The following is a 13,169-nucleotide window of genomic DNA, read 5'->3' as shown; positions in this document are numbered from 1 at the left end:
GCGTGGGTTGTTGAGACTGAATGGCAGAATTAATTGCAGTTTATAACAACTGATTGACTGAAGGTCGTAGATGGTAACATCTTAAATAAGCACAAAGTATGTGCAAGAGGAATCGAAGTCAACAACAACAAAAAAGCATTCTTTTGATTGGCGCTACACATAGAGTGTGCAACCACCTTGTGGAGTTTTTTTGTGTGACTTTTTCGCCTCCGATACATTGCCAGTCCATATCCTGTAAGTAACAAGGAAAATACCTTTTCATGCCAGCAAGTTAAAGGAACGTGGCTCAGATGACCAGTCTGTATTTACAGTAGCTTAGAAGAAATAACTTTTCCTGACCCTCGCCCACCTTAAATACGTCATTAGTGTTAGTGGGATTGTTAATAATCACGACAATTAACTATAATTATAACCATGGATTCATGTATTATTAAATATAATATACTATTTGAAATGTTATATGAAATGGACATTAAATATAATTCTATTATTATTATTGTTTGTATAATTTCTGTGTGTGTGTGTTTTTTTTTTTTTTTTTTCCTTTTTTTTCCCAATTTTCTTTGTTTTTCTGTATGTGTTTGTTTTGCTGTTGGTCACCCCTCTCGAGGGATATGACCAGGGTAGGTAGATGGATAGATTATTGTTTGAATTATTATAAAATATTTTGTAGTCTACAGTAGGCTTTGGTAGCAACACTCACCCTACTTACACTTACTAAGGCATTCGGCATTCAAGTAAATTCAAACCAGATCGCCACAATAGCTTATCAGATATGAAATGAACACTGCAAACGTAGGGATTTATAATGACCATGGTCAAGTTTGTTTTTTTAATGGCTTTGTAGCAGAAGGCTCTTAAACTGCTTTTTAAAGGCCTGTTTTGTCTAGAATCCTTTCTGACAGATTTTGTGCGTTTGTCCCCCTCGCTGTCTTCAGTTCATCCACCTAGCCCAGACGCTTAAGTATTACGGCTTCATCAAGTTCGACCCGTGCGGCACCGACTTCCCTGAGAAGGGCTGCCAAGTCATCGTGGGGGCCGGCAACAACGAGCTCAACTTCCATGTCAGGCTGCCCAACCAGCAGATGAAGGAGGGCAGCTTCAAGGTCACGCGCATGCGCTGCTGGAGAGTCACCTCATCCGTAAGTCTGATTAGTATGTTTAAAGTGTTTCCGGCTGCATCTGCAATGTCAGCGGGTGTTTGTGTGTACCCGCTTGTGTGCAGTTGGTCTTTACTTAATGGTAATAGGTTTGTGACGCGGCTGACCACATAGAGGTGTGTGAGTGTTGCACTAAATTCATGTTTGTCTATAACATGTGCGTGTTTCTCTTGCTTTGTGCTTTGCGCGTTTTTGTCTACGGTACTCAATGCGTGTATAGTGTGCGAGTGTAGAAGCTGCAACTAAGTGTTGTTGACATTTTATTTTTTCCCCGAAATTTATCTAAAAAGAAAAGAGAAAAAAAAGCTGGCGGGAAAAATCGAGTTTATTTTTGTCCCATCCCCTCAACTGTTTTGACAATTTTCACATTAGTTTATCAGATTTTGCCAAACATTTATAATTATATTTCAAAATGGATAAAATAAATCTTCAGATTTTAAAATTGTTTTCGTACTTGCTTTTAAGTCAATAGTGGTTCTTACTAAAATAGAAATTGCTCAGCAAACCTGTTGTTACTGCAAGTGTCCAGCAGATAGCACGAATGCACCATAACTATCTAAAAGGAACAATCAACATTGTCTATACAAAAATGGGCATTACATATTTTTGTAGTTTTAATAGAAAATGCATATTTCTTAATAAGCTATACAGTAAACTAAAGATTTGTAGTTGAAAGGCACAATTTTCACCCTTTCTAAGAAATAGACCATTTAAAATGAGAAAATACTCATCTCATCTCATTAGCCGTACCGCTTATCCTCATTAGGGTCGCGGGGGGGCTGGAGCCCATCCCAGTTATCTCCGGGCAGTGGGCAGGGGACACCCTGAACTGGTTGCCAGCCAATCGCAGGGCACACAGGGACAGACAACTCATTCGCTCATTCACACCTAGGGACAATTTGGACCGGCCAATTCACCTGACATGCATGTTTTTGGAACGTGGGAGGAAACCGGAGTGCCCGGAGGAAACCCACGCAAGCACGGGGAGAACATACAAACTCACAGGAAGTCTGGAGCTGGATTTGAACCCAAAACAGGTTCCCATGACATGAACTGTGCCGCACAAGCGCTAACCACTGCGCCGTGCTGCTGAGAAAATACTATTTTGTGAAAATTCTTAAAAATGTGAAATTTACAAAAACAATTTGGGGGGTATTTTAATGGTAAATATTTTATTTTTTTGTGTACATAGGGATTATTATCACGTTCCAAATTTTTCCCCAAGTAAAATTAATGTGTTGAAAGATTTAAATTGCAAATCTTTAACATTTAAATCTGCTAAAATAAGAATTGTGTGTGATTTTATTTTTTTAAAGGAGAAACAGTAACTGTCTAAAGCAGTGTTGGGTGTGATGTGAAATGTAAATCTGTAAAATTATTGAATCAATGGGGGAAAAAGCAGTGATCAATGTCAAATGTGATTTATTCATTTTTAAATTGCTGTAAAATAAGCATTCTAGAAAAACTGGCGTTTTAATTTTAAGGGATGGGGATCTAAATTGTTTACTGGCTATCAATGATATCATGTTTGTGGGCATTTTTGTGTGAGTGTATGTCTAAGTATATGCTGTATGTTTCCACTGGTGAATGAGAGAACGCCAATTTGTTTTTGCACAGCCTCTTTCATGCCCTCCCAATTGGGCCAATGACTTCACTATTCAGCCTCAATTGTATAACGATCCAAACGCAAAGAAGAAAATCTGGGTTGCTCATTTCCTGCAGTGCATTCTTATGAGGGTGCCTTGTTCCATTTGGGAGAGCGGACAAACATTTGTCAAGCGTGCGTCACGTTGAGCTCCAATAAGTCATGCACAGTCTACATTAACTCCATTGCAACTGGCTCAATATTAAAGCTCACTGGTGCAGCTTTGATTATAAGAAAACAAATTTGATAAACCGGGGGCCGGGAACCTTTTTGACCCAAAGAGCCATAATAGACATTTTTTTTAAGAGACCATATTTTTCAAGACAAAGACATAGATAGGTTGCTGACCTAGCTGTAGAGTGAATAAATAAATGGTATTATGATTTAGTAGAATAATAAATTTAAGACTTTGGTGTATTGCCGCCCCCTAACTTACATTTCCTTACGCATGCAAGAAGACCTCGATGTCGCCAACTTAAAATCTGATTGGCTAAACCAACAGTTTCATTGTCCTTGTTAAACTTCACATGGGCCTTCTTATCTGCGAGTGAAGGCCTCTAGGTACATTTCTGAGCCCAGCAAACAATAATGGCTCAAATGTGATCGGTTAAACCCTTAATATGACAGCACATATCTAAAAGCAGTGCAAATAGGGGAAAAGCAATGAAAGTAAGCTGACAGACATTACCGTACTTAAGTATTCATTAACAAAATATAATTACATCGAATGTTTCCGATATTTTTTAGGTCAGCAGAGAATTCCTTGCAGGCCCTGACGGCCCACCACTGAATTATAATGAATTAATATAATGGTGTTAGTAATTCTGGTCCACCATCCGACGTCTTAGGGGGGGGGAAGCGGTGTGCCATCGACACTGTGTATAGTGCCGATGGGGCGCTGCTGACCTCGACCCGGGACGTTGTGAATCGGTGGGCGGAGTACTTCGAAGACCTCCTCAATCCCACCGGCACGTCTTCCTCTGGGGAAGCAGAGCCTGAGGACTCTGGGTTGGGCTCTCGTATCACTGGGGTTGAAGTCACCGAGGTTGTCAAAAAACTCCTCGGTGGCAGGGCCCCGGGGGTCGATGAGATCCGCCCGGACTTCATTAAGGCTCTGGATGTTGTGGGCGTGTCATGGTTGACGCGCCTCTGCAACATCGCGTGGACATCGGGGACAGTGCCTCTGGACTGGCAGACTGGGGTGGTGGTTCCCGTCTTTAAGAAGGGGGACCGGAGAGTGTGTTCCAACTACAGGGGAATCACACTTCTCAGCCTCCCTGGTAAGGTCTATTCAGGGGTACTGGAGAGGAGGGTCCGCCAGGAAGTCGAATCTCGGATTCAGAAGGAACAGTGTGGTTTTCGTCCTGGCCGTGGAACACTGGACCAGCTCTATACACTCTTCAGGGTCTTTGAGGGTGCATGGGAGTTTGCCTGTCCGGTCTACATGTGTTTTGTGGACTTGGAGAAGGCATTCGACCGTGTTCCTCGGGAGGCCCTGTGGGGGGTGCTTCGGGAGTATGGGGTACCGCACAGTCTTATCCGGGCTGTGCGGTCCCTGTATGCCCGGTGCCAGAGTCTGGTCCGCATTGCCGGCACTAAGTCGGATTCGTTCCCGGTGAGGGTTGGGCTCCGCCAGGGCTGCCCTTTGTCACCGATTCTGTTCATAACTTTTATGGACAGAATTTCTAGGCGCAGCCTTGGCGGGGATGGAGTCCGGTTTGGGGGCCTCAGCATTGCGTCACTGCTTTTTGCAGATGACGTGGTGCTGTTGGCTTCCTCAGGCCGTGATCTTCAGCTCTCGCTGGAGCGATTCGCAGCCGAGTGCGAAGCGGCCGGGATGGGGATCAGCACCTCCAAGTCCGAGGCCATGGTTCTCAGTCGGAAAAGGGTGGTATGCTCCCTGCGGGTCGGGGAGGAGGTCTTGCCCCAAGTGGAGGAGTTCAAGTATCTTGGGGTCTTGTTCACGAGTGAGGGTAGGATGGAACGGGAGATCGACAGACGGGTCGGTGCAGCGTCTGCCGTCATTCGGACCCTGTACCGGTCTGTCGTGGTGAAGAGGGAGCTGAGCCGAAAGGCAAAGCTCTCGATCTACCGGTCGATCTACGTTCCTACCCTCACCTATGGTCATGAACTTTGGGTCATGACCGAAAGAACTCGATCACGGATACAAGTGGCTGAAATGAGTTTCCTCCGCAGGGTGGCTGGGTTCTCCCTTAGAGATAAGGTGAGAAGCTCAGTCATCCGGGAGGGACTCGGTGTAGAGCCACTGCTCCTCCACGTTGAGAGGAGCCAGTTGAGGTGGCTCGGGCATCTAATAAGGATGCCTCCTGGACGCCTCCCTCGGGAGGTGTTCCGGGCATGTCCCACCGGCAAGAGGCCCCGTGGGCGGCCCAGGACACGTTGGAGAGACTATGTCTCTCGGCTGGCTTGGGAACGCCTCGGGGTCCCGTCGGATGAGCTGGAGGAGGTGGCTGGGGATAGGGACGTCTGGGCTTCCCTTTTAACGCTGCTGCCCCCGCGACCCGACCTCGGATAAGCGGAAGACAATGGATGGATGGATGGATGGTGTTAGTGTTTTGGTAATAAACAACTCTGATAAAAACAAGTTATAATCTTCTAATGAAACAAATACAAATAGAATTTCGTACAGTAATTTCCCCAAATGTATTTCAACATTCATAACAAAATATCTGTATCATTTATTTTTTGCTTGGGACATTAAAACATTTGACTTAAACATAAGATGACAAAATATGGCCCCCTGTACAAAATATATGGTACAATTTCCTTCTTTTGATGCGTAATTGTGACATTATCTTTCTTCCCTTCCAACTGAGAAACAAAGGGCAACTAAAATATGGCGGAGCGTCGTTAGAGACCCCCACAGCCATCCAAGCTCTCTCACGGGGTGATAAATCCCTACTCATTTTCCAACCGTCATTATCCCCTGTCTTCAGACCAACCCCCCACGCCCATTCTATTTGAGGTTCCCATTTGCTGCAGCACTTGATGCTTCGCTGCTCATCAAATTGAATCTGAGGAATATCTGCCAACATTTATTAGCTCAAGAGAAAGTCATTTTTTTTTGTATTGTTTTACAGCAAATTCCTGTAGCAAACGGCACCAACAACCCGTGCACGTCAGCAAAGTGTGACGTGAAACTTGAGCTGGCCTTCGAGTATCTTATGAGCAAAGACCGCCTGCGCTGGGTCACCATCACTAGCCAGCAGGTCAGTAATGGCTAATCATTCCCAATTGAACTCTTAAAGTTCTCCTTTGGGGCTTTTTAGACAATACGAGGCTTGTCAAATACATACATTTATATCATACAAGAAAACTGCTGTGCTCAATCATGAAAAACAATGTGCCTGAAAATGTCAATTTCATGTGTGACTTCAGGCCATCATGATGAGTATTTGCCTCCAGTCCATGGTGGACGAGTTAATGGTCAAGAAATCTGGCGGTAGCATCAAAAAGGTACGCAATAACCCCTCGCTACTTCATGCTTTGTACTTTGCAGCCCCAGTGCATCTCAGGTTGAAAAATATCCCCCAATCCATTATCCCCGAAAGCATACTGCTGTGAGCACTTATGTCAGGCCTGGCAGCTCTTTTTTGCCATTACTTCTGCCCAAAATGAAGTGCGCTGTTGTGGCAGTGAGCCATTATAACCAGTCAACTATTGTTGAGAACAAGAGAAAATTTGTGTTATGCATGGTGGCTCTTTTTTACATTCTTTCTGCCTTGAATTAAGTGCACTTGTGAGGCTGCAATCCATGGGGGACCAGCAGAAGGTTCCTTTGTCTGGTGGCGTGCCATTCTGTCCTGCCATAATGCGCTGTTGGGGGCGTGATCCATTATCCCCAGTCAAATATTGCTGAGAGAAGGGACCAACCGTTGGAGCACTTTTTTTTTTATTTGGACTGCTGGCCTTCCTAAAATTAACTGCACTGTTTTTGTTGCTATCTGTTATCCCCGGTCGACTGTTACTCAGAGCAGAGGCTGGCACATCTTTTTCCGGTTCAGTTTGCTGAACAGTACGAAAATAAAGATTAGATTATACAAAACTAGTACTAAGGCCTAAAAATTGTTTTGTTTCTTGCTTAGATGTTAAGGAAACGACACAATGGTTCCATGCATCGACCTGACTGTCAGCAGGCTGTAAAATCACCCCCACTTCTGGTGAGATTCAGAACCTGCCCCTACCCACACACAATTCTCCCATTATCTGGCTTATTGATTTTTTTTTTCTTCTGTCATTTCTATTTTGATCCAGGACTCTCCTGACCAGAGCCGCGAGCAGATCATCAAATTATCGGTGAGGACAACAATATATATCTCTAATCTACTTTATTATGTAAATAAAATGTCTGTGTGCCATTAAAGCATCCCGCCAGTGAGACGCGAAAGCATTTTGGGTGGCATTTCTTCTTTTTATGCAGGGTCATTCACTACAGGGATCTACCTGATTGTTTGCTAAAGATTGTGATCCTGGAGATCCTTAGGGAGTAGATTGTCTTTACGGGAAAGCTGCTGAGTCAGTAAAACTAAAAGTCAGCTTTTTTGGCAGTTTAAAATGTAAATGTAAATGGTCTGCATTTCTATAGGGCCTTTTAAGTCAATGAAGACCTCCCAAAGCGCTTTACAATGTGCTTCACACTTACACATTCACACACACACTCATACACCAATAGGGAGTCAGCCATGCATTGGGGGCATTAGGGATTCAGTGTCTTGTCCAAAGACACTACGGCATATAACACAGAAGAGCCGGGAGTCGAACCTGCGATCTCTTGATCCCAAGACGAGCGCTAAGAGTCCGTTATAGGTCAGTTTGGATGAGTGAAGTTAATGCCACAAAATCTTTTAGAATAACTTTTTTAGCTTTGTCTCACATTCTTGGTCATCATAATTGTAATAATGCTTACAAAATTATATAAGTAGCCATAAAATTAATAACATTTTCTCAGGTAGTATATTTTTTTTCCTTTCGTGCTATTTTTGTAACATGTTTTTGTAGTTAGTTTTCACATCTGGGGTATCTATCTGACTGCGTGTTAAACATAGTGTTGATATTCAGTGTTCTTCTGGCCTGGGGGAGTGGAATGTCCTTCTGGAAAAATGCTTTGTCAGCAAAACCAAAATTGCTGAGTCAACTTTTTCTGGTATGTTTCAACCTAGGAAGATGGGAATGTAATTCTGCTAGAAAACTGCTGAAACAGTCAGCAAAACCAAATGTGTTAAGTCAGTTATTTTTACATTTTCAACTCTAGAGTAACCCAACTGATTGCTTGTGTAATATTGTGATCCAAACTTGTTCTGGCCTGGGAGAGAAGTATGTCTTCCTGGGAAAGCTGCCGAGTCAGCAAAAGATATTGTTCCGAATCGGCTGCCTGCGAAAGGTGGTGGCGATATCTAAACTTCTTCACCCTTTTCTTGGGTGGACAGACAAACAGCAAACCAATATACATGGATCCCAAACAAAATTATTATCACCACCCTTTGCTCGCAGGTGATACTAATGTGTTCTATTGTGTCTTCTGTCATTCCCGGAACTCTTTAGACCAAGCTGAGCTCTGTGTCCTTGCGAGGAATCAGCGCCTCTAACTCGGCCAACGACATCAGCGGTGGCGATTTCCACGGCAACTACGCTTTCGAAGGCATCGGAGACGACGACTTGTAACTTTTAACCCTCATCCGCTTCCTGGTCCTCTTCATCGTAACTCCCGAAGTCCGATGCAACATGCGCGCCTCAGCAGGGTTTTTAGCATTCGGTTTGGGAACAGTTTTTGTTTATTTCCCGCCATATGGTCAGCAGATTTTATTGCGACGGTCAACATGGATGAAGACTCAAAGTGGTCCACAGAACCTCCACAAATGAGAGCACAAGAAAAGATTTATTGGGAAATGGATTGTGCCAAAACCAGGTTTGGGATTCACTGCTTTTTATCTATGCTCACTGGACACACTATTTTGTAGACATCTGCTTTTCATGGTCGCAATTTTAGCATTTTTATTCTTTTGAATGAGGCGTCGCCTTGAGATGCAAGTGACCCTGCCTATGATTCTATAGAACATTTCAGGGTGATTTTTTTTCTGCTTCGACTAAAAATTCATGACACACATTGTGAACTCAACAGGTTGAATTGTCATCAAGGTTTGAACACAAACGGCGCAGCAAAAATGTGGACTGGCAATATAACAGGCATTCATTTTTCCTCTGTAAAAAAAAGCCTCTACACCAGGGGTGGGCAATTATTTGGAGTCCGAGGCCACATTAAGTTAAAGAAATTGCCAGAGGGGCCTGGCCAGGAAAAAAAAAAAGATTGATTAGATTAAAAAAAATATATAATCTCAAATACGGTCAATAGAAAAATGAATATTTCTCAAAGGCATTTAAGAATAAAAATGCAAGCAAACAAACATCTTGATGTTGCAATTTAATTTTTGTTATGCCAAACGATTAATTTCATACAATTGGTTTTCAAACAATTGGAAAGAAAGACATGTTATACAGTATTTTACTTGCCTCATTTTAACCCCAAAATGTGATCGTATACATTTAAAAACCTCAAAATGTAAATCAATTGTTCCCAAACTTTAGCAGGCTGGCGCCCCTTGGCTCCCCGAGGAATTCCTGCAACGGGCATCTTCTTCTGTTCCACGTCCGCTTCGTCAAAACCAAAATAGGTCCGAACAAGTGATGTACCGCCCTTCTGCGGTGCAAGCTTTGTTTCCTTCTCGTTTGTTGACTCTGCGACTATGTTTACTGAGTCCGCCATGACACTCAATGAGCTCACACGGTGGGTGTGGCATAGTGTGGTGCTTGGAATCACGTTTATATTTTTTGTGCCATCATTGAAACTTGCCTCTGATTGGTCGGCGCTTTTAAAACTCGAACAGTAAAAAAACTCCATCACTCACTACAAAACCTTGAAAAAAAAATACACAACCGCACTACGTCACATCGCAATGTCAATTCGATTTCGGTCAATCGTGCAGCCCTAACATGTTGTGTACAAATCGTTAAACAAATGTTTAAACTTCTGACTTCAAATTCGGACTGCTGTCACCCTACCGACCCGTCTTCCTCACCGCCCCCCTGATCTTTCCACTGCCCCCAGGGGGGCGGAACCACCCGCTTTGCGAACCACTGAGGTAAATGAATGAATAAATGCATTTATATAGCGCTTTTCAAGTCTATGAAGAATTCCCAACGCGCTTCACACTTTTCCATTCACACACACTCACACACCGATAGCGGTGTCAGTCATGCAAGGCAACTACCAGCTACCGGGGGCATTAGGGATTCAGTGTCTTGCCCAAGGACAATTCGACATATAACACAGAGGTGCCGAAAATGGAACCTACGATCTCTTGGTCCCAAGACGAGCGCTTTACCTCCTGCGGTACTGCCGCCCTGGACTTGCTCAGAAGTGATTCATGAAAAATATCTTTAAAAAAGTACAGCAAAATGTAGCCAGCTATTTGAATGTTAGCTTGGAGCACAGTACCCATACTTAAAAAAATAGTTTTATCGAGGAGGGGGCGAAGGGATACTGGGGACAAGACTGCCACCGAGACGAAATAAAAATATTATTAGTGGTACTGTTTTACCATCATATACATTTTTATAGTTTTACCATTTTCGTTCGACGAGCCAGGTTAAAGAGCGGGGCGGGACGTACTTTGCCCACCCCTGTTCTACACTGTCACAATCTCTGTAACCCATTGTGTTATGACTTTTATTTTTTTATTTTCTTAAACTGTATGGCTATGTTTACCAAATAATGTGTCCAGTGCCCCTCCAGTCTTGAAGCCTTACCTTTTTAGCGGTCGCCTGTCGATTTCTTCCACTAATCATGAGGTTGCCTGCTTTGGCCCAGCTGCTTGCACTTTGCACACTAGAAAAAAAGTGAACTTGTGATAATTTAGGGATTTACAGAAAACCTTATGAGCATTGTTACCACGTAGCATTCCTTAGTTCGTAGTACACCAGACTGTAAGACACGTGTCATTATTAGTAACCTGGTTTTACCTTTCTAGTAACTAGTGCACAGAAAGTTAGTGAAGATAAAGAGCATCTATAGAATTGTGTGCTAAATTGATTGTATTGTGTTCTTGGTACAGTAGAGCCACGAGATATGACATTAATCTGTTCTGAGGCGGAGGGGTTGTAAAGTGAAGATGCCATATGGTGGGGGATAGAAACCTACGAGTTCTTAACCACTGGTACCCCAGATAAAAATGTTTCAAATATTGCAAAAACCCATTCAGGTTGGTGCGGAAGCTAAGTGCAGAAACACAAGGAAACTGAGTGTTTAAATAGTGAAGAGGGAGAAGTGTGATTGGAGTGTAATCGTGGTAAGTGACACCAAGTTAAGCTAATCAATATAATACAAAACCACAGCAGTGTGTCGCTCCAAATTAAGACAAGATTTTAAATTGAATGAAGAGAAAGGCATTGTGGGTGGGATTTCAGCCATTTCAATAGTGAGAATGGTTATAGTGTTTTTTTTTTTGCTTCTCCCTTTAGCATCACTGGAAGCTTTGACACTCATAGTGAATAAATACAGTACAAAAAGTACATCTATGAGAGATTTTGAACTGAACAAAACAAGGCATTGTAGGAGGGAGTTCAGCCAATAGTATATCAGCATTTTCATGGTGTTGTGACGCATACTAATAACAATGGGCTGAAAAAAACATTCCACGGGTCTACTGTACTGTTGTTTTAAGTGTGTCCTCACTACTAAAACCGGTTAATGCACTACTAAAAGTATATTTTACAATTGAGTTCCGTAGTTTTTAATTGGTATTTCAAAATGAATGCTCAAATGGTTTTATGGAAAGGGAGTGGGAGTACTGGGCAAAATGTCTGAATCCATGTCCGATTTTTCAGTTTTTCATTCGAAGAGGTTTCTCATTACTACAGCATTTTGCACAATAATGAACATTCTTTACGCCACTTTTTTTATACGCTGTACTTGCGATGAAAGTATTCTAAAAACGGTTCCAACTCATTTCACAAGAGGGCGCCAGCAGAAATGAACTAACGTGATTGTTTATTTTGTAGTCAACAGATTCTTCCGATTTTCTTTTGTCGACGAGCTCGTGACGATCACCTCAGAGAAGCGTTCGGAGAAACAGACTTGAGTCTAGAACAGGGGTGGGCAAACTACAGCCGCAGGCCACATGTGGCCCCTCTGGCTTTTACCATCCTGCCCATTAAATGAAAATCGTAAACTTATAATGAAAATGTATTTATCAGTAAATATAGTACTACTCATGAAAAAAATTCTGGGGGTGTCAACGTTGCCCCCACTTTGTGTGTCTACAACAAAAATACTTATAGAAGTACTATAAAAATACCACAAAACTAAATATCAAACTTTGAAAAAAAAAAAAATCATGCTGAAAAGATGATACTACAATACAAAAATACTCCAGAAATATTACAACAAAAATGCTACATACATACAACTACTGTAATATGACTTAAATACAAAATAAATACTACAAAAACAATAATTTAGAACTATTACAGAATTTTTTTAAAAATACTTCTACATAGATACAAATACAAAATACTGCAGAAATGCTACTGTACTTCAGAAAAACAAAAATTCTACTGCAGAAATACAACATTAATACAGTATCAAATTCAGTGCTTAAAACTGGGACCTAATATTTTGTTGGTTTTGAAGCCCTCGAAAATAAAGAAATGATTGTTTGTTTTTGAATGGATAAATGTAAAGAAATATAACATGTAGATGTCTGCATGTATATTTATTCATAAGTGAAAAAACTAGGTCTCCAGGACTGGCCCTTGGCAAAATTGTTTAACCAAATGTGGCCCGAGAATCCAAATAGTTGCCCGGCCTTGGTCTAGAATGTTCTATTTTTCAATGTTTTTTTTGTGTGTGTGTGTGTTGTCTTCAGACAGCAGAAATTTGATGTTGTTTTTTTGTTTGTTTTTTTACAAAAAACTTGGAAAGTGTTGCTAGCTGGCAACAAAACGCAACATCTCAATCATAAGCAATAGTCACTGATGCTTAGAAAAACAATAATAAATGGTCTCACCTGTTCAGTCACTGTTTCTGATGCCTCATTTTTTGTGTTAGTTGGAATAAGGTGGGGGGGTGGCAAATTCTGCTCATTTTTAAAGAAGCTGTGTGTATTATTTGATCACTAAATATCGCTGTATGGTGTAGTGCAACTGAAAATGAGTGCTGGCAAGATGGCCCAATAAGCTACCTTCAGGGGTCTCCAACATCTTTCAAGAGGAGAGCCACTTTATCTTGACTTATTGGAGAGGTTTGGGCGCCAACAGGCTGTACTTGCCCAAGACACACCTCAAGAAAT

General features: G+C 42.1%; 1 protein-coding gene across 1 annotated transcript in view; it reads left to right on the top strand.

The window, feature by feature from the left end:
• The window catches only part of snx17 (sorting nexin 17), a 35,225-nt gene extending 22,331 nt beyond the window's left edge, over positions 1 to 12,894 (top strand). The window contains exons 10-15 of the mRNA XM_088324622.1: positions 939 to 1,142; positions 5,907 to 6,035; positions 6,205 to 6,282; positions 6,912 to 6,986; positions 7,081 to 7,122; positions 8,368 to 12,894. Coding sequence (XP_088180748.1) covers positions 939 to 1,142; positions 5,907 to 6,035; positions 6,205 to 6,282; positions 6,912 to 6,986; positions 7,081 to 7,122; positions 8,368 to 8,487 — 648 coding nt within the window. The 3' untranslated portion in view covers positions 8,488 to 12,894. The remainder of the gene's footprint in view (positions 1 to 938; positions 1,143 to 5,906; positions 6,036 to 6,204; positions 6,283 to 6,911; positions 6,987 to 7,080; positions 7,123 to 8,367) is intronic.
• The last annotated feature ends 275 nt before the right edge of the window (positions 12,895 to 13,169 follow it).

This window comes from Urocampus carinirostris, chromosome 20 (genome assembly GCF_059441175.1).
Source record: "Urocampus carinirostris isolate Australia breed hairy pipefish chromosome 20, RoL_Ucar_1.0, whole genome shotgun sequence".
In the NCBI taxonomy this organism is placed as follows: domain Eukaryota; kingdom Metazoa; phylum Chordata; class Actinopteri; order Syngnathiformes; family Syngnathidae; genus Urocampus; species Urocampus carinirostris.
Note: the sequence above shows the minus strand (reverse complement) of the source record. Positions and strands in the feature narration are given on the sequence as shown.